The sequence below is a fragment of the Pseudonaja textilis genome, chromosome 1, assembly GCF_049901715.1.
Source record: "Pseudonaja textilis isolate UNSWEBS1 chromosome 1, rPseTex1.2, whole genome shotgun sequence".
Classification (NCBI taxonomy): Eukaryota; Metazoa; Chordata; class Lepidosauria; order Squamata; family Elapidae; genus Pseudonaja; species Pseudonaja textilis.
Window position 1 is genome coordinate 73,930,060 of NC_141990.1, and position 21,702 is coordinate 73,951,761.

Genomic DNA, 21,702 nt, shown 5'->3' on the forward strand with positions numbered 1-21,702 from the left:
CGTGAGAACAATAGTGCGGACTCCCAGACTCCAACAACGAACCTGTTGGATGGTCAAATGGTTACTGTCTTTTCTAAGCTTGTACTTACCCTAGCTCCAAAAATTGGGTACCTTTATCATGTTTCTTTTTGCTATGATGAGAATATAAGGTGATAATTGGATAGAAAAATGTCTACTAAATGCTATCAATTGTTGGTTGTTTTTCTTAAAATGAGAAATAGCTGTTAGAAAATTATTATTTTAGTCAGAAAGATTGATTTCCTACTTCCCCCAGGAGGAATATGCTTCCAGGTACAAATTGCCTTTTTATCTGTTCTGAGAGTATATCTATTTAATTTATATGGCTGTAAAATCCCATCAGTCATCAGAATTTATCCCTTGCAGAATCCTTGTCATCTTGTCAATTTGTTAAGCCAGTGCAGTAGCTGAGAAATAGGTCACTCAGCATATGACAGGATACCATTTTCCAAAACAGTTCATTTAAGCCCAAAATAGGCGACCACATTTCTGAATAAATCTGCAGATTTATGTTGTAATATTTTAAATAACAATTCAACTTAAAGGAAATAGAAATAAGGAATTACTCTTTATTTGAAAAATGTCATCTTTTGTTTCTCCTTGCCATAGACTTTGTTATGTGGTAAGTAATGAATGGGTCAAACACTGGAATTTCCTGGAAGAATCACACCAGGCTCACAGACCTTGATTTTGCTATGTTGCACTGTTGTCAGAAACTAGCACCTCCTTGCAAGACATGATTACCAACTTTGACACTGAGACTAGAATAGTAAGACTACGTATTAGTGCAGATAAGACCAAAGTCATGTTGATTGGGAGTCACCCACCTAACAAATTAATCACAACCGGCCAACAACCAATAGAGCATGTCTGACAGTTTAGTTCAGTAACATCACAAAATGACAGCATAGATGCAGATGTCAAATACAGAATTGGTAAAGCCATAGCAGCACTTACGACCTATTTAGTCAGCTCTACCAATAGGCAAGACCAAGTTACAGCTTTACAAGACAATTGCTGTACCAACAGTGATCTATGTCAATAACAGCATGCAAAGCACAAAAGCTCAGTGTTCCATCAATGTTGCCTACAGAGAACTCTAGGTGTCACTTGGTGCAACTAAGTCACCAATGAGGAAATTTTGCAGTGAAGTAGATCCAGGAAATTGCAGGCCATTGGGACAGAACATCCAATGTGCCTAGCTGACTATATTCTTTATTTGCCAGAACATCAATACTTGAAAAATGCTGTATGAGAGCCGTCAGAAAGCGGAAATCGGGTAGACCACACAAAACAAGGCAACAGATGTTAAAAGCTGACTTACAATGGACATCAAATGGGAATATGCCAAAGATGCTGCTGTGTTTAGGATTCATTGGAATAAGTTTGCTGCTCTGTGCGCTTTGCACACAAGTAACCAATGATAATGATCTTATACCACAGGTGTCAAACTTGCAGTGTCACATTGCTTCACGCGACTTTTGCAATGTTTTCCCCCTTCACAGAACTGGGGTGGGCGTGGCCTGCACATGTCCCATCTGGCCCGCCAGTTTGACACCCACCTTGTGTGTGTGTGTGTGTAGTTGCATTACAAGTCTTACTGTTTCATACTCTTGAAATGCAATCCTGTGTTGTGTATAATACTCAAAGTAAGTCCCACTGAACTCAATTTATCAGGTAAATTAATCTAGTACACTGCAACACTGAAGCTTGGACCACAACTTCTGTGGCCCTTGGAGCACATGGGAAGTACAGTGCAACACCAGAAATAATTAAAAACTGTCGATGATATAATTACATCACTGGATGTAATTATGGAGCTAGGTGAGGGCCTTTCAAATATTGCCTACCATTGGCTTAGTATTTGGTATTAAGTGAGCCACAATAATCACAGCTTATGATTTGATAGGAAAAGTGAATTTGGCTAGAGTCTGCAATGGAAACTTCTGATTTTATACTAACCTTCAATAGATCCATCTTTTCCTATTACCTAATAAAAACATACTTATAAAACTCTGGATTTTTTTGTGTGAGTTCTTTGAAGTTATCCTCATTCTTTTTCTGATCTACCTACAATAAACAGTAGTCTAGGTAGGAAATAGATTTTTTGCAACTACTGTATCTATAAAAGGACAAAACAGAATGAAAACACAAGGTCTACAAGTTTCAACACATTTTTTTTGTTTTAAGCTAAGCAGGGATTCTTGGTAAACACTATTTTATCCCACTTGACTCCACCCCATCAAAGCTCAACATAAAAATAGCAACAGTTGCACGGACTTCAGCAACCATAGTAGTATTAATTCATGAAAAACTACAGAAATCCATTGTTGGGTTACTAGAACCAACTAAAGTGGCAAAATAGTATATTCAAGTATTGAATTATCTTCTCGAGAACTTTTTATCCAGTCAAGATACTACAGAAGCAAGGTTTGAGTGGGGAAGCCCAAAATTTAACTTTTTACAATGTTTCCACAACCATTTGTATGGAAAAGGATCACTTAATTATTAAACATACTCAACACATAGAACACATACTGAATCTAAAGCAACATTTTCTATTGATACCTTCCTCAATTGCTTGGCTATAATTCATATGAATTACAGATATTATGGCCTAAAAAGCACCAGATTGGTGGAAGGCTGCAAATCACAACCAATTTGCTGATAGCAATACCAGTTTGCTGATAGTAATTGGGATGATTTTAATTCCAAAAAAACAACTTAGAAAGAAAATTGTCTATTTTTATTAATATGCACTAAGATGCTGAAGAAAATGGTCGAGGTTAAATATAATTTCATATAGGTAATATATTGCTGAGTGTCAATTAAAACCCTTACACAAAGCTTATCTATAAACATATGCATTTAATCATAAGTATGGCTATGTATATAATATACTGAAATTCAGACTACTTAAGTTAGTTTTATGCCTAGAAGCAGGCTAAACAAGGTTCATATCCTTCTGTTAAAGACATGGATCACAAAGAGGATTATTTTAAATAAAGGATTCTTATCACAACTTTTAAAGTTTTTTTTGGAAATATTTTTATTTTGCATTCACCTGTGTTTCAAAGAAAAAACATGCTAATAATCATTTATAATTTTCATTAAATTAAACAAAATGGTAACAATGTTTTAATACATATAAAAATAGGTTTAAAGTTAAGGCTCATATTTCAGCGGCAATATTCAGAAGTACTTAGCAATCTTGGCCACACAGAACTAAACACTTAAAGCTGCAAAAAAGGTCAACTTGCTAGAAATCCTGAGGGATTCATAATTCAGAACTAACATGTAATCAAGTTAGGTATTCTATTGCCATTTTGAGAATCTTGTCAATTATGCCCTGTCAACTAAAATAACTTCAGTAGCTAAAAGATAAATTATACTGAAAACTGAGTCAACAAAATAGCAATTTTGCTGTATTTTCTTACTTTCTTCAGCTAAAAAAACCAGATAGTTGCCATAACATCAAACCATGTCTGCCATTCTTCATATGCTTTATGGATTTCTTCCCTTATGAATGTTTATAAATCAAATGGTGGCGTGTCTGTCGCCTGCAACAGACATTTCTCTGGGACCTAACTACTACCTTAGTTGAACTAGTCAGCAGTATTAAACTCCATTCTTTGCGAGCTTAAAACCTTTCCCCTCTCCAGTTTTGTTGGGTTGTTTTATTTTTTCTCTTGAAATAGAAGGCACGATTTGTGAGGGGATATTTCAGGAGATTGATTGTCTTAAAATACAGTCTACAAAGGTCGACAGTCCCACCATTTAAGATTTCTGCTCTCTATTCATGCAACATCCTCTAGGTAATCTGCTTCAACGCTTAATTGAGAAACAGTGAAGTCTTGTGTGAGGTCTTCGAGCTAAGGAGAGAAAAAATGGGAAAATTTTACTAATCTTAAAATTCAGGTTCATGTATGTTATAACTGTTAAATATTTTCCTTTTATAAAGGCTGTAACAGTGCAAAATATGTTTGTTATTGAAGAAAGGTTCCCATTCACCATGTGGCATAATCCAACCTTGATTCAAAGATTCAGATTAGCCTTAATTTTGTTTGGAATTGGCAGTCAGAAATAAACTGAACTAAAATGCTCATGCCTATTAGGAGTTGTGGTGGCGCAAGTGGTGAGAACGCAGTATTGCAAGCTAACCCTGCCCACAGCCTGGTTTCAATTCTGACCTGCTCAAGGTTGACTCAGCCTCCCATCCTCCCAAGGTCGGTAAAATGAGGACCCAGATTGTTGGGGGCAATATGCTGACTCTGCAAACCGCTTAGAGAGGGCTGCAAAGTGCTATGGAGAAGTATGTACATCTAAGTGCTATTGCTATTCTTCAGGTAAATTTATCACACTTTGCATATCTTGAATATCTGGTCATCAACCACTTCAAATATGCTATTCTAGAATCTGGGGCTAAATTAACTAACTAATGAAATTATGGCCAAGTTTTTCAGTGCAGCATTTTCCTACTTCGTCAATGGAAGAAATATGACTAGATTTTGTGTTTGTCTCCCCACCTTCCCATCTTTTCTAAAGCAGCAGGTTTTCTTTTTCATGGAATCATATTAGAGCAGTGGTTCCCAACCTTTTTTTTGCCCCGCACCCCTAAAGAAATTTCACTCAAACCTCGCACCCCCTGGAATATAAATAAAATAAAAATGCCAACATATAGCCAATATCCTATTATTTACCTGGACTTTTCTCGCACCCCCTGGAATATCATCTCGCACCCCCAAGGGATGCAAGCACCCCAGGTTGGGAACCCCTGTATTAGAGTATACAGATGATACACTCATGGTCATTGTTCTCATTAGCCTTCCCCCTCTGTCTCATTTTGTTATTTGTGAGCTTTATTAAAAGCTGCAATTGTATAGATCACTGCAAAAAACAGGGCATGCCTTGTGTTCTCTTTTTCTCTAGCTTTTCCCATTCATGCCAACAGTTATGTATGGTGGTATTCACACCCCAGTTATTACATTTAAGATCATAAATGAGAATCTGCTTTTTGCATATAAATTGTGGACCGAAAGAAGTAAAATCAGGTAGAATCTTAGACCTGTGCATCATATTAACCTTTGAGTTTCTGATTATTTAGCACAGCTTGCACTAATGTGAAAAGCCACACAGAAGCGAACAGTCCATATGCATTTCTAATGATCAGTATTTGTGCAATTCCTACTTCATATTTTTGTACAAACTGGGGACAAGCACAAACAGGTATGGGAATTGTTCACTTATCTTGGGTTAATATTCTCAGTTCAGCTACAAAAATCTCATCTTCCTTCCCTTTTCTTTACCATATGATTGTCTCAAACCTTTATTAATATTTTTAAAAAACATATCCCATATTGAAATCTGCTGATATTCAATAGCCAGCTCAATTATGTTTTATTGGGAACAGTTCTGGATCAAAAGCAATATATAGACTAAAAGAAATACAAATTTCAATTTGTGGTATTAATTCCTTTCCCAGTAATCGCTTATTTTGCTATATACTATATAGATATTAGAGTGTTAAATTAAAGTAAATCATACTTTTTCACTAGTAATGAAGTCTTCTAATTCCATAGAAATATCATCTATTTCTTCACCAATGCTGACTTCACTTTTCTCTGATCGATGACTGGTGCTAACAAAAGCAAAAATTAAAATATGAAAATTAAATGTTCATATTTAATCATATTACATAAATATTACTGCACTGAAATTTGCCTTGAAACAGTGCAATGTATTATTTATAACGTTATTTATAACATTGGGGGGAAATAGAATTTAGTCCCATCTATTCTTTATTTTGAAACCTCTACAACAGGGGTGTCAAACTAGATTTGAGGGCCAGATCAGCATTGTAGTTCTCCTCCGCGCACCGTTTTGGCCAGCAAAGTGCTGGAGGAGGCCATCCAGGCCGAAAATGGGACACGGAAGGGTGGGGTGCATGCTCCCCTCCCGCATCCCATTTTGGCTGCAAGAGGCACCCTTTGCTATCTCCAGGCTGGCCCCGCAGGCCGGATTTAAGCACCCCACAGGCTGTATCTTTGAATTTGACACCCTGCTCTACAAGAAAAATCTGTAATCGAGATATAAGAAGCCAGAAGCATTTATTACACAATAACATAAATTCCTGATTTTCTTTTGAAATGATTATTTAGTATTTGGGCAATAAAATATATTATAAAGGATTTATTCCTACATAGAATATTGTGCATATGAAATGATACATAGACTACTTTAAACAAAGTTCATAACTTGGCATCAAATCCAATTTAATATTGATTTACAAATAGTTTGCTCCTAAAAACTCATCTGAGCATGTAACTAGATGCAATGTCAATTGACTTTACAGTTAATGACATATGAATTGCCAGATATCGAAGTATTTATAAAAGCAGCCAAACTTACAATTTTACAAAATGTTTAAAATATTAGGTATAAACATATGGCGTATACAAATTTTCCAGCACCATTTTTTTAAAGTGCAAAGCCCTTTTAGAATGAATTGAATAGTGCTACTGCAGAAAACAATTAGAACAATGAAGAGATTTAGGTGAGTACTGTGTTTTCCTGGAAAACAAGGCCTCTATTTTGTATTCCTGTGCATACCATAGCCCAATAAGAGCTTAGCAGCTTTTCCTCCAGCTGCTTCTCTTAATTAGCTGTTCCCTATTCAGTTTAGCTCAAGGGTTATCTCTCTCCTTTTGAAGTACTCAATCATGGAAGGCCTGAAAGGACCAAATAGGTAAGAGGTTCTGTTTCACCTAACACTTTTTTAAAATTACTAGGCAGGGAAATAGAAACAATGTAAGCTTAATTAGAAATATGTGAGATTACAAACAGAATATCTCTACAAACTGGGAGTTTTCCTAGGGAGTGACTTCAATACAGACCTATTCTCAAATGATGAAATGCATTTATAGCCGCCTTCCTGAAAATTAATAACCTAGGAATTTTAAAATCTTTTCTCTTACCTGTTGAAATCATCAACATATTCATCTTCCTCTCCTGTTTGTAAACAATTAAATGAAAAATTAGAAGAGTTGAAATTGAACCTTTCACTATACAGTATATTTGACACCAACATCAATAGTTAGTAGGATTTGAAGGTATGGCTCTTTGCCCAGGCTTTGGGTGAGGAATACCCCTTTCTACCTTTTCCTTGTTCCTCTGCTGGATTTTTTTCTACCATCTTTGTTCTTTCTTTTTCTTTTTTTGGTGCTGCTGTAGTTTGTATTGTTCTGTTTTCAAATGTTTTTAACAATTATAAATTGACCAGTCACTGAGAGTCAGGTAGCATATAAATGTAATATTTTAATACATATTATTATAAAATGCAAGTATTTTTTGAGGAAAACAATGAAGTTTGAAAATAACACATGTTTAATGTATACCGCTAGCAGGTAAACCTTGACTTATAACCAGTTGCTTAGCAACCATTCAATGGATGGAATCCCAGAAGGTACTTATGACCCAATTCTAAAGTTCCAATGGCTGCCCCCCAAAGTCATGTGATTGCATTTGCATGCATTTACAACCATTTGCAGTATCCCACATAACTATAATTTATGACATTTTTGCCCAAAACTTGAGTTTACTTCCAATTTTTGGCAAAAATGCCCCATGGAAAGTAATGGCTTTGCTTAACAACTGCGGTATCCCCTTAACACCTGCAGATTCAGTTAACAGCTATGGTTATTTGCTTAATAACCACCTCAAAAAAAAGTAATAAAATCTAGTCTGCCACACGATGACCCATTTTATGAACATCACTATTTAACAACCATAACAAGCAGGCTCCATTACAGTTGTTAGTCGAGGATTACCTGTAACGGCAAACCATATTAATTCCTAGAAAAAACATTCTGCAACTACATATACGAATTTTAACTGTGCTTCTGTAGATAAGCTACTTGCCCAGTTCAAGTGATCCAAGTTTAGAATTCACCATCTTTACATCTTTCAAAATTGAATTTTCATCTGTAAAATAAAAATTAGATTAAAATGATGGTTGCGCTTTATATAAAGCCTGTTAATCATAAGAGTTTTAAAACATTATTAATATTAAATCCTATTTTAGGTTAATATAATAGCAATACATATATTATTAGTAATGGGTGCAAAAATCTATCTTTTACTTTCGTTTTCTCTACATTTGTAAAAAATCTATTCCAGAAGGGGTTTATGAATCTTTTTTAAACAATGGGAATTATCCAGATTGGACACAGTGACCTTTGCTTGCTCTTTATCACCTGCACTGTTTGGGTGCAGAGAGCTGTAGTGGTAGAAAAGGAGAACCTGTATACAAGAGGACTTTTCAAACATTTCAGGCTGCAGAACCTGTTAAATCGAAAGAAAAAAAATCCTGGAACCTTTAATCAAGGCAAAACGCGAATGACAGAGCTGCATTTGAATGAACTTTTCTCTTCTTAAGTTTCTCACAGGACCCTGTCAAGTTCTCATGGAACCCTAAGGTTCTGCAGAATGCAATCTGAAAAACCTGGCCTAGAAAAGGGAGATTTTATGTGTACAAAGACACATGAAAAGGAGTTTGTATGTGAATGGAGAGAACATGAATGAAAATTGGAGAATTAGCACCAGGGAAACAGAAGGGAAATTATCTTGGATCAACTTTCACCCAGTGGGATGTCTCTTTTGTCTGGTGGTACAAGGGCCTAAAACCTGCTTGCTTAGGACTAATGAGTTCAAACTATCCATTCCTGCTTTTGGAAGGGAAGTATGCAGTGGGAATGCAAAAGAAGAAGGAATCCCACTCTTGTGTCTTGTGTCTAAAGGACAAATAGTACATTTTTGCTATCCCATTTTTAACACTTAACCTGGAGGAAAGCTACTTGGAGGAAAGCTACTTCAGTTCAGCAGTGAAACAATACATGTTGTTGCCACCAATCAATTCTGTATTTTTTGCAAAGCATTAGCTATCACAGGCCATGCGTATCCCATTCTCTCATTTTTCTTATAAAATAGAAATGACAAATGGATTAACGTCTGATCACGTAATACAAGCTAACCATGAAATTTAGGATTACATTGTGTTTAGTACAGCCAAGATATCTATGTAAATACTTACTTTCAGACTCCTTTAATGGAGGTACTCCACTCAAAGAATTCAGACCACTTTTTATAGGTAATGAATCAGAAAGAGATGCAACATTTACTGTTTTGTTGTAATCGTTTTTCCTTTAATAAAAAGGGGTGGAAAATGCAGTTATCTTCCAACTACTTTACCATTTACTTATTAATAAAATATGACAACTAGCAAAATGAATGACTTAGTGAGGAATGCAAAGTTCTGTATTAATTTCTTACTTAATCTCATACTTCTGCTGCTTTAAAACATTTATGTTAAAAAAATTATTGATCTCAAACAGCAGGGGTAGGGGTCTTTAAACTTGACAGCTTTAAGACTTGTGGACTTCAACTCCCAGAATTCCTCCTCCAGTCATGTTAGCTCAGGAATTCTGGGAGTTGAAGTCCACAAGTCTCAAACTTTCCAAGTTTGAAGACCCTTGTCCAACATCAATAGTTGTATGAAAAAAGAGATTACCACATTGTAACAAAACCTGTATACAACTAAGCTAGAATTCTGGATTTAGTTACAAATTTTCTTAACACAAAAGGGAATTCTGAGAACATAGTTCATAGACAGATTAACTCTCTCTTGTAAAAAATACTTTTCATTAACAGCCTTTTGACTATTTCAATTTTTATCTGAAATTGAAAAAACTGCATATACAAAATGGAATGACCACAATAAAACTGCAAAATGAAAGGACAATTTAGTGTATGAAAAGGCTTAAGCACATTTCACGGCTTATCATTCTGAACATATATTTTATACCATGTAGACAGCGGTTCCTAGTGCCAAACTAAATTTCTAGAAAAGTTTAAACTGTCAGGTTTATATACAGATAGTCCTTCACTTACAAACACAATTTGGCCTGACAAATTCATTGTTAAGCAGTGCGGTCATTCAGTCATTAAGCAAGAAATCACATGACCTCAATTTATGACCTTTCCTGCCAGCTTTCCTTTTTACTTGCCAAAAGCCAGCTGGGGAATTTGCAAATGGCAATCATGTGACTTCAGGTTGCTGCAAGTGTTATAAGTGTGAGTCAGTTTCCAAGTGCCTGGATCATGAGCATGTGACCATGGATGCTGTGACAGTCTCAAGTATAAGCACTGATTGTAAGTTGTTTTTTTCAGTACTGTCATAACTTTATACAGCCACTAAAGAATTTGTCCCAAATCAAGGACAATCTGTATAACATATTCTGAAGATGCCTTGCAAATACACAGCTTATTACAGGATCCTTCAAGCTGGAACACTAATATCGTGGCATCTTTTGTACTCATGTGTATGAAGAAATCATAGCTTGACTATGGTCAAATGTATTTCCATATATAGTGTAAGTATTTCCAAGTCAAAAGATTCTACTACAAATAGAAAATATATTTTCTATTTCTTTAAAAAATGTGTTCTGTACTTTATTCAGGCAGGAATTTTGCAGTGCAAAATAGCAGAACAAGCTACTCATCATTTGTTTTATACAAAAAAAGCTTCTAAAAATCCTGTCCTTTATTTACTGTAAAAGTAAATTTAGCATCTTTCAAATAAAAATATTCCAATAAATACATTAGATCAGTATATTTAACTTACCAACCATATGACTGTTCTGGTTTTGGTAATGGGTCATCAAAGAAAGAATCACCCTCTGCATCCTCCTCTGTTGCTAGATTATTTTTTTCTTTGGTATCTATTTCTTTGTTTGGTTCAGAAATTACTTTTATTTCATTTGGTAAGAAATGAATGCTGTCTTTGCTCTTTGCTTCTCCAGACAAGATGCTTGTATCACTATGACTGGTTTCAATAACCTTAAAGAAACAACATTAAACAACTCTTAAATAATGCCACAGTCTGTTATATTGCAGGTGTAAGGAGTTATCCCAATTCCAGAATCTTGTAAAATTAAGAACAATTTTCTACTTATTTTAAGGTACCCAATACTCCCACAATGAAAATAAACAGCAATCTGTAATACTACACAAATTGACACGTAAAAATAAAAAATCAAATTAGTAATAAATGAATAAAAAGTAGGAGAGGTTAAGCATTCTTTCCTACTCCCCTATTAATATTTTCCCAGTATGATACTTCTTCAGTGGTAAACATGATGTTTGTAAAATATATAATTCTGCTTTGAATACTGGAGAGTCTAAGTATGGTGAATAGAAAAAACTATTTACAGATAAGGCAAAAAACCAACCACTGAGTACCCATTGCTACACAATCACTTCATAAATAACCTTTAAAAAATCTAAATTAAAACAATTACCCATGGTCTTACTTTTTCTTTGCATAGGATATTAGAAATTAGAAAAAAATGCCTGAATACCATCTCTACTTTTTTGCTCAAAAATACCAAAGATATAAAATTATAACTTGACTATAGTCAGGTATAGCAGCATTAAACAACATGTTCAATTATTTCTACAAATTGTCACATCTTCATAGCTAAATTACCACATTCAGCATCTTAAATATGTAATTTGCTGCAAGGAAAAAATGAGTAGAATATTTACTTTATAAACCACCAAGAATTGTGTGACAGTGAGATGATTACAAATATGGAAAATGTAAATAAAGAATAAGTTAAAAATAAAATCCATAATCATATACCTGCTAAATATATATTTTTCCAACACATAGAAGTAAAAACATGAAATTTTTAAACTATATTGAAAATCACAATAGAAAAAGATAAGAAATCTCTCCTTCAGATTGCAAGTTCAATACTAAAATGTATTGATTCTACATAATGTGAATGGAGTACAAAAATGAAAAAAATTATTACTAGTAAGACATTCTATCATATAAAATGATGCATATCCACCATAATTGAGATTCTTCAACTACCAGTAGCCCCTGACTTTCAATCACAATTGGAACTGGAATTTTCATTGCTAGGCAAGGGGGTTGTTAAATGAATAACCAATTTTAAGACTTTTGCTGGGGTTGTTAAGCAAATCACCGTGGTCATTAAGTGAATCACATGGTTGTTAGGTGAATTGGGCTTTGCTTGTCAGAAGCCAGCTGGCAAGCTCATCAATGGCAATCATGTGACCCCAGGACTCTGCAATTGTCATAAATCTATACCAATTGTCAAGGGTGCAAAGTTTGAATATGTGGCTGTGAGTGAGCTGCAATAGTCATAAGTTACAAGGACCAACCATAAGTCACTTTTTTCAGTGGTTTCAAGGACTTTCACTTGTTGTCAAAAGCGGTCAGTGAAAATATTCAAGTCCATTTGTTGGATGGATGTTTCAGCTCCATCCAGTCATCTCGACTCTACTCTAAATTAAGGGTTTACAAGGTCATAAATAAGGAATAAAAAGGGAGTTGTTGGATGGATGTTAATTTTAACATCTAAGAACAAGAACAGCCTGAGATTCAGTTAGCCATGTGTGTTCATTTTCTTGGCTTACTACATCTAGATACAAGGGATTGATTGGATAAATAAGAAAGTAATATGTTTTGTTTTATGGTCTTAAGGAGATGGTATTATAAGCATTTCTGATTAAGTGTCTTTTGGGAAGAAGCAAGGATTAAAACAGGTTAATCACCAACATTCTCTTCCTGAGGTTCAGTGAGTAGCCCAACCAACTCCACTCATTGTAGGAAAAAGTTTGCATTACATTCATTCAAGAGATAAGCCTGGTTTGGATACTATCTTTGTTATTGGTAAGATCAAGTAACACTTAACCTTAGGGTGATGAAGTAAAAATGAAATGATCCTGATACACAATCCCTGATAGCTACTACCTGCAAAAATGTCTGCAGCCTACAATTTGCAAATTGGACATTTGAGCAGTTTTCATATCATTAGCAATAGCTTTTTATAAAGGACGAGACATCAGAGGATGAGGATGAGACCCAAATAGAAAAAACAAACTAACACCCAAACAGCAGAAGAAAAACAACCCAAATTGCACACCAGATCTTTCTAGCTGAGTGTTATCCCATCCAGAGTCAGAGATATCAACTCCTCATCCTGGGCAGCCCAAAACCCACAATCAATCCATCTTGCTAGAGTTGAGACAGTCAGTTTTCCCCATCCAGGCTCTTATAGCCTCTGGGTGCAGAGCCAGCAACTAAACAGCACCACTTGTCCAGCATGGATTAAGGATGTGTAACTGGGTACAATCGGTGTACTGAGGATCTCTCCTAGCAGCTTTGATGTTAAACAGGAAGGGACAGAGCCGGGTGCATATCACTTCCCACACCACAACTGACTGGTACAAGCCACAGAGAAAGGAGAACCACCTCAAATAGTGGCTCCCAATTTGCGGAGCCAGTTCAGGAAGTTACCATGGTCAGTGATATCAGTAGCTGCCAAGAGACTCAGGACACACACACCCAACCTCTATCCCAAGCTTTTCAATGGTTATTGACAAGTGCAACCAACGATGTCTCACTCTATAGCTCATTTTGAATCCGGACTGAAAAGGTTCTCTCCCTTGCTTCATTCAAGACCCTCCTCAACCTAGAGCTTTTCTATCTCATTTCTAAGCCAACCTGCAAACAAGACTGGGGATGTACTTCAAACTTTTCCAAGTTCCTCTGCATTTATTCATAGTAAATCTTAGGCATGAATTAGTTTACAAAAATCAAGAACTGATATTCATGAACAATACCAATTAAATTATATAAATATAGGTGTATGTTAAGGATTCAGATGTAAAACTTGACACAAAGCATTAGCATGTAGAAACGCTTATTAACTTATTAGGGAGCCAGACAAATGGGCACCTTGTAAGTATTTGCCAACCTAATTTAATTATATACATTTCATTAAATGTTCATATAATTGTGATTATTGTGTATTTCAAAGTACATGTTACACCTGTATATATGTGGAGTTAGTTTACCAAAATGCAACTGAGCCAGTTGCATTTACTTTTTAGTGCAAGCTGCTCTTTTATTCAAGTTAGAAACAGAGGCACTTGCCAGATTCTTCTGCTCATGCATTTTACCTGCTCAGCTGTGTTCAAGCACCTTTTCTGTTTACGATGTCCTTTATACCTTGGTATCTGAACATAAGAATAAAATAATGGCATAAAAATGAAAATAAATTGTATGTGGGTATATCATGTAAAACTAAATACTAATATACAAAATTATGTTGTGTTTACTAAAAAAAAACCTTTAAAATCCTAGTATTAAAAATACTGATTTGGTCGAATAGCACATGAACTGTAAATGAACACCACCATTTGCAATTCCATTTGCAATTTTTCTCTTTCACTTGGAAAAACTAATTGACTTCTTCAGTTGCAAAGCTTATTAGATATGGAATGAATCATGCATTCCACTAGGGCTCATGATAGTTTCTTTTCTAGTCAACTTTCTAATTTATTTTACTGTCCAGCACATTTCAGTGTTTCTATTACAGTGTCATGTTTATCTAGGATGTCCTTCTGTAAGCAAAAATGAAATTAAGTCCAGTATTGCTGAAAAATAATTGACCATTCTCCATTTCTTTTTATATTTCATTATGGTATGCTGCTTAGTCACTATACATGGGATGGATGACCATATAAAATTGATTAATAAAATAAAACAAATCCATTATGCGAACTGGATCTTACTTTTTATTAAACTTTTAAAAACTGATACTGATAATTTATCTCCTAAATAAAGTGGAAGTGTTACTCTGTGATATCTACTCTTTTATAATCCCAAACTTTTATAATATTGCTGCCATTTCTGGCAAAACATTGTAATACTAGTTTGAGGGGGCTTTAAATACGGTGTTTCTCACAAAATAAGGCCAGGCCTTATTTTCTTTTTGACCCCCGAAAAAACGGCTAGGCCATCTTTTCGGGAGTGACTTAATCCCCCCCCTTGCATCCTGGGGCGGGCGGGCGGCGACAGCTTGGATGTGACCTCAGCATTGGTGGGGCACTTTGTATTGGGAGACCTTCCGCCACCATTGCTTTCCCTTCTCCCTGTGCTGCTGCGGCATTTAGAGCAACGCTGCGGCGTTTGGCGCAGCCACACATGGCCAGCCAGGGCTCCTCCCTGCAACCGGAGCCCGGCGGAGACACTTGGCTTCAGGCGTTCCTGTCACCGCCTTCCCTTCGCCTCCGAAGACAAAGGCAATTCTTTTAAAAACGACGCCCTACTACCAGTACGAGAAAAGCCTCCCCTGCCTGAGAGGGCAGCCCAACCCCACGTGGGGAGGCGAATCTCCTGGGGCTGTAGCACAGGATCGGCCCACCCCAGGAGAAACGCCCAGCCACCATCCCTGCCTGGCACCGGGCAGAGCCCGAAGAGCTTCGCCTGGGGCATGCAGCGCAGCTGACAGACAGGCCCTCCTGCCCAGCAGCGGAGCTCTTGCCAAGGCAGCGAGCGCCTCCCTGCCAGGCCCTCCGCTCATCCTACCAGGACCACGCCAGAGCCGTGAGGGCTGGGCAGAGCCGGGAAAGTGAGCCGCAGGTGCACGCCTGCCTGCCAAGCAAAAGAGCTGGGCCTACCCGAGCTTGGCTTCCTTCCCAAGTCCCTCCAGCCCAAACCTGAAGGGGCCACCGGGAGAGGCCGCCCGACGCAGTGATAGTGCTCACCCATCTGTGGAAAGGGAGGCAAGGCGACGGCCTGTGCCGCGTCCTCCTCCGAGCTGAGCCCCACCAAGTGAGTGCCTCTACCTGATGCCCATGCCGCTACACCGTTTGGAGCTGCCGGTGCATTTGGTGATGTGTGGGGACGGGGACAGGCTGGGCGAGGGGTGGAAAGGATGGGCAGCTTCAGGGTCTCTCTGCCGGACCCACCGGCCAGGGAAGCAGCACTGTTGTCGCCTCACCTCCCTGTCTGCGACGGGGAGGTGGGTGCTATCATTGCCTTGGGCAGCCTCTCCCGGTGGCCCCTTCGGGTTCGGGCTCGCTGCCTTGGCGAGAGCTCCGCCGGGCAGGAGGAGGGCCCGCCTGTCAGCTGCGTTGGGCACCCAGGCAAAGCTCTTTGCGCTCTGCCAGGCGCCAGGCAGAGATGGCGGCTGGGCACTTCTCCTGGGGTGGGCTGATCCTGCGCCACAGCCCCAGGAGATTTGCCTCCCCACGTGGGGTTGGGCTGCCCTCTCGGACAGGGGAGGCTTTTCTCGTACCGATAGTAGGGCATCGTTTTTAAAAGAATTGCCTTTGCCTTCGGAGGCGAAGGGAAGGCGGCAACAGGAGCACCTGAAGCCAAGTGTCTCCGCTGGGCTCTGGTTGCAGGGTGGAGCCCTGGCTGGCCGTGCGTGGCTGCACCAAATGCCGTGGTATTGCTCTAAACACCATGGCAGCACGAGGAGAAGGGAAAGCAACGGTGGCGGAAGGTCTCCCGATACAAAGTGCCCCACCAACGCCGAAGTCACCATAGACAGCAACATATCCAGATATGCAACAAAAGTACTTCCTAACGGCAAGCCCCCCCCACCATTCCCCGCATTTTGCATGTTTAATATAGGCCTTAATTTGGGGTGAGGGGCTTAATTTGATTTTATGCCTATAAAACATGCTGGGACTTCCTACTAGGGAGGCCGTATTGTTGGAGAAACACAATATATAATTTTTGTTTTGTTTTGTTTTGCTAGGGCTTTTTAAACTGTAAATGTTGCTTTCTGGGTCCACCACTTTTTTATCTGAGTTTACTTTTCTATCTTGACCACACACCCATTTATTAAATAGAATTTTCAATGTACAATTCTATAATAAACTGCAGCCTTGAGGAGAAAGGTTTCAACTCTGAAATAGAGAATACGTTTATTTTTTCTGCCACAAAAAACATACTGCTCCATGTTGCAGTATATTAAATGTCTTTGATTATATAGCTTCTATTACTATTTACAAAATTATCCTTAAAATTAACATAATGTATACAACTTGAATTGAAAATTCAAACAGTACATCCAGGCTAATCAACATCATTTGAATAAAACTTATTCATAATTCATTATGAAATGCTACTGTACATACATTAAAAGCACCATTTATGTGTGCACACACTTTTGGCATGCAACGTGGAAAAGGTTAGCCATCACTGCTATAGAATATTGCTGGATTTGCAATTACAGGTAGTCTTCAACTTATAATCACAATTGAGCCCAGAATTTGTAATTGTAAGTTGCAGTTCCTGCAGTTGTAACTTGAGCCACCACCTGACCAAACTCACTTTTATGACTATTTTTATGGTGATTATAAAGCAAGTTACCATGGTTGTTAAGCAAATCCAGTAGGTACAAATCCACTTACTCAATGGACGTTTTTGTTGGAAACGTCAAAAAAAGGTAAGAGCTGGTTGCCAAGTGCCCAAAATGCAATCATATGACTTTATGTGGTAAAAGACTGATGCAGCAGTTGTAACTTCAAGGACAGGCAGTAAGTAGCATTTTTCAAGTGCATCATAACTTCAGTCATTAAGTGACTAGTTGTAAGTCAAGGACTATCTGTATACAGCTCAATTATACGTAACATATTAGTTGCAAGTTCTGATCTATGGTATTGGTTCTAAACAGTCACTGGGATCTATGTTCTCCATTTCCAAAACACTACGTTCAGGTTAAAACAAGGTATCATTTGTTACCCTTTCTCTCTTCAGTAGATATGTTAACTATACTGAAAAGATTCTCTGTTTTATATACAGAAAAACGCTTCTGTGTATCCATCAAACAATGAAAGTTCAGTTATCTTCAAGGAGATCTCTATTGCCGAACTTAGTTTCTCTACAGATTCATATTAAGTCATTCAGATAAATAGCCCCTAAACCAGTGGTGGGATTCAAAATTTCTTACTACCAGTTCTGTGGGTGTGGCATGGCTTGGTGGGTGTGGCAGGGGAAGGATACTGTAAAATCCTCATTCTCTCCCCCACTCCACTAACCTGCTTTCCAGCTCTGTTCTCCTGTGCAGGGCAACCAAAGAAGACCCAGCCGATCAGCTGGGACTCGGGAGGCAGAGAATAGATGGGGGCAGGGGCAGTCAGAGGTGGTATTCCAAACTACTCAAAATTTCCGCTACCAGTTCTCCGAACTACTCAAAATTTCTACTACCGGTTATCCAGAACTGGTCAGAACCTGCTGAATACCACCTCTGCCCTAAACCTTTTTTATGCACAGAATAAAATCAACAGCTTGAACAGCAACTAAACTCCTCCAGTACAAGCATGATTTCTGTTATTATGCACTACCAGTGAGTAGCTCAGCTCTCATATACTGCACTGACTGAAGTTTTTGGACATTCTTCAAGGTACTCCTACATACAGCACATTGGATTAATCTAATATAACCAAGGTTGTATAACTGTCAACTGCTGGAAATTAAAAACATTCCTGATCTGCTTTTCTATCCCACGTGTAACAATTTGTGACCATTTATCTCTTGCCTAGATTTCATTTGAACTTTTTCCTTATACACATCATCCTTGAACATGACAATATTGATTACATCCTTAGAGACAGATGGTAAACATTAGCTAAAACTGTTAGTTATACACCTGTGTTTTATTTATATATTTTTTCTTTTTAAAAAGTGTATTTTCTATATTCGTTTAAACCTATATTTGAATTGATATTATTTCTTTTTTCTTCAAAATCTATGACTTGTCAAGATCTTTTATTCTAGTTGATCTCACTTTACAATTTATGCAGATACAGTATGAAGACAAAATAAAATATTGTAAGATACTAAAGGCCAATGTGTATATAAAATAGCAGCCTCACAGCACCACCTTATGAACATGGCCTGACCTAGAAAACTACACCTGCAAAATAGTATTCTCAAATTTCAGAAAATATTGTCAAAACCCCCAAATACATATAGTCCTTGTTTAGCTAACAAATTGCAACTGGCAATTTGATCATTAAGGGAAGTGGTACCTAAGTAGGAAATCACATGACAGAGACTGTGCTTTCCTTCTCCCCACTTCCCCACCCTTTGGAGCTAGCAACACTGGGATAGCTGGCTCAAAACTGACAAGACTAATCAGTTTGACACTGACTTTTGTTTGCCTTGTAACTACTCCTTGCCATTTGGAATGTTCCCCTGTGCTGAGATAATAAACAAGAATGGGATTAATGTTTGAATTTACATTTATTGGAGAAGAAGCAGGCACATAATATAGAATCATTTGTTTTTGCCAGCTCATTGTTTTCAAAGTGTGCCTGCTTACAACAGGTCAAGCCCAGGGCAACAAGCAATGAGTACAATGGTGATCGTGTGTCTAAGAGATGCTGCAAGGGTCACAATTGTGAACATTGATCATAAAGTTATTTTTTTCAGCACCATTGTAATCTCAAATGGTTGCTGAATAAGGCAGTTGATAAGCAAGGATTAAGTATACTGAAGAAAATTAAAAGACAGACTTCCTCTCATATACAGTAGATCCTGGTATACATTCCCACCAAGGCAAACAAAAACAAACTCAATCCAATATCCTGGCTAAAAGGCACACGGCAATGGATTCAGATACTGATAGTCATATCTTCCAAATACTATACAACTGGGCTTGTAACTATTTCTTTTTAAATCACTTTAACTAGAATTTTCACTTGAGACAGCAACCTCTTCATGATCAAAAGAAGGATTCTTTTTAAAAAACTTTTCCAACCCAATAGAATGATGGAACTAAATTACATAAACAAGGTTGAAATTTGTCTGTTTTGACTAGCCATACTCTAGCAGTATAGGTCTCTGAAAATAAAACAGAATGGGACAAAAAATTGTGGGAAAAATTGTGAAAAGAAAGACCTAACTTTAAATGGGCCAAATTTGGTGGGGGTTGTGGAAAAAGCATTCCAGAAAAAGACCTCTTCTCTGCATCCCTATGGAATGAACAGAAGAATTCAAAAGAATCCCAGGAGCCACATCTTCATATTTGCCCTATCTTTGTTTAATAGTATCACTGCTTTTTTTAAAATATATGGGCATCACTCCCTCTGAGAAAGAAAAATTAATTATCTCTTAATCATAAATTAATCAGTCAATTTAATATTTATTCAATATTTATTTTAATGCTATACAATACTGGCACATTTCCCTCTGAAAATCCTGTACTCCTTGTTTTTTTAAGTAAACCTACTAAAACTTATAACACTATTGATTACTTGCTCAGACATCACTATCAAAATCTGCCCCACTAAGTTTCTGTGTATAACAAAAAACAGTATGTCCTAAAAAAAACTTCATCTGTATAATTAAACAATTTTTGAACATGAACATTAGAAATTTAAAAAAGGTCAAGAATGGTTTAACAAGATAAAAATTACATAGGAGAAATACAAAATACAGGTAGTCTTCGACTTAGGACCACAATTGAGCCCAAAATTTCTGTTGCTAAGCGAGACATTTGTTAAGTAGATTTTGCCCCATTTTATGACCATTCTTGCCACAGTTGTTAAGTGAAGCACTTGTTAAATTAATAACACAGCTGTAAAGTGAATCTGGATTCTCCACTGACTTTGCTTGTCAGCAGTTATAAAAGATGATGAACATGAGTCAGTTTCCAAGCACGTGAATTTTGAGCATGGGGATGCTGCAATAGTTGTAAGTGTGAAATTCACTTTTTTCAGTACCATTGTAACTCAGAATAATCACAATATGGACTGTTGTAAGCCAAGGACCCCCAGTAGAGTGAAGTTGGATTGTTAAGACAATAAAATTACTGAACAATTCTCCCACAGACCAATAACATGGTACTATACTTAAGAATCAGAGACAATTTAATTTTAGGGTATTTTTATTCATGATTTATTGAAAAAGCCATATTGGTGCTTCCTACCATCAATTCTGATATTTGATTGTATAAAAATCTATTTGTATGTTTTTGCTAACTATACATTAGTTTGTTTTGCTTTAAAATATCAAGTACCCTAGACATATTTTCCAAATCAAACCCATTAAGCAATTTCTGTCCAAAGCTATTTTACAACTTTATCCCTAAAAGAAATGCCAAGGGAAGGTGGAGCTTCAATTGCAAGTATGAAAATCTCAACAAGCTGCCAGTGATTAGGCCTCAAAACAGCTTTCAGCAGTAGGATAGTTCAGATAATTTTAAAACAAAGATTTGCTAGGCTGAAAAGCTTGTCAAAGCCATTCTCATCTCCAGTTTTGACAACCACAAGTCAGCAATTTTTTGAAAATAGTGAAGGATCAACCTACAATTGCTCTGTATGTGCATACAGTACATAAAATTCCATAATTATTTCTATAAAATAAATTTATAACTTTAATGTAAGTATATATTTGTGATATAGCTATTATGGTAATATATATTTACCTTGGTAATATTACAAATAATTTGTAGACTAACATTAGATTCTAGAAATATCACTTTTAAAAATATGCTTTGTTTTACTATTCCAGCTTACCTTACTTGGCACTGAAAGTATATTAGATTTTTCATCTGATGATTTTGGAGGTGAATGTACATTTTCAGATATTACTGGAGCTACCTAAATAGAAATGTAGAAAACCAGTCAATATAAAATATGATTTTATTAGAATACAATTAAGCAGTAGAGATATAAAGGCCAGTATAGTCCAATGGTTAAGATGTTTGAACAGGACTAAGGAAATTGAATCCTGCCAGATGGGCAATTTGGAGCCAGTCATTCTTCCTCAGCCCTAGGAAGAAGGCAAAG

General features: G+C 37.1%; 1 protein-coding gene across 4 annotated transcripts in view; it reads right to left on the reverse strand.

Moving 5' to 3' along the window:
- Positions 1-3,041: 3,041 nt before the first annotated feature.
- The window catches only part of CEP43 (centrosomal protein 43), a 28,429-nt gene continuing 9,768 nt past the window's right edge, over positions 3,042-21,702 (reverse strand). For 2 of the 4 annotated variants that reach the window (XM_026705112.2, XM_087938445.1), the window contains 8 exons: positions 21,430-21,513; positions 14,071-14,127; positions 10,697-10,911; positions 9,107-9,216; positions 7,936-7,998; positions 6,993-7,026; positions 5,563-5,656; positions 3,042-3,890 (listed from right to left, as the gene is read on the reverse strand). In XM_026705112.2, coding sequence (XP_026560897.2) covers positions 3,816-3,890; positions 5,563-5,656; positions 6,993-7,026; positions 7,936-7,998; positions 9,107-9,216; positions 10,697-10,911; positions 14,071-14,127; positions 21,430-21,513 — 732 coding nt within the window. In that variant the 3' untranslated portion in view covers positions 3,042-3,815. The remainder of the gene's footprint in view (positions 3,891-5,562; positions 5,657-6,992; positions 7,027-7,935; positions 7,999-9,106; positions 9,217-10,696; positions 10,912-14,070; positions 14,128-21,429; positions 21,514-21,702) is intronic. The other 2 variants (XM_087938450.1, XM_026705113.2) reach the window with 1 other exon arrangement.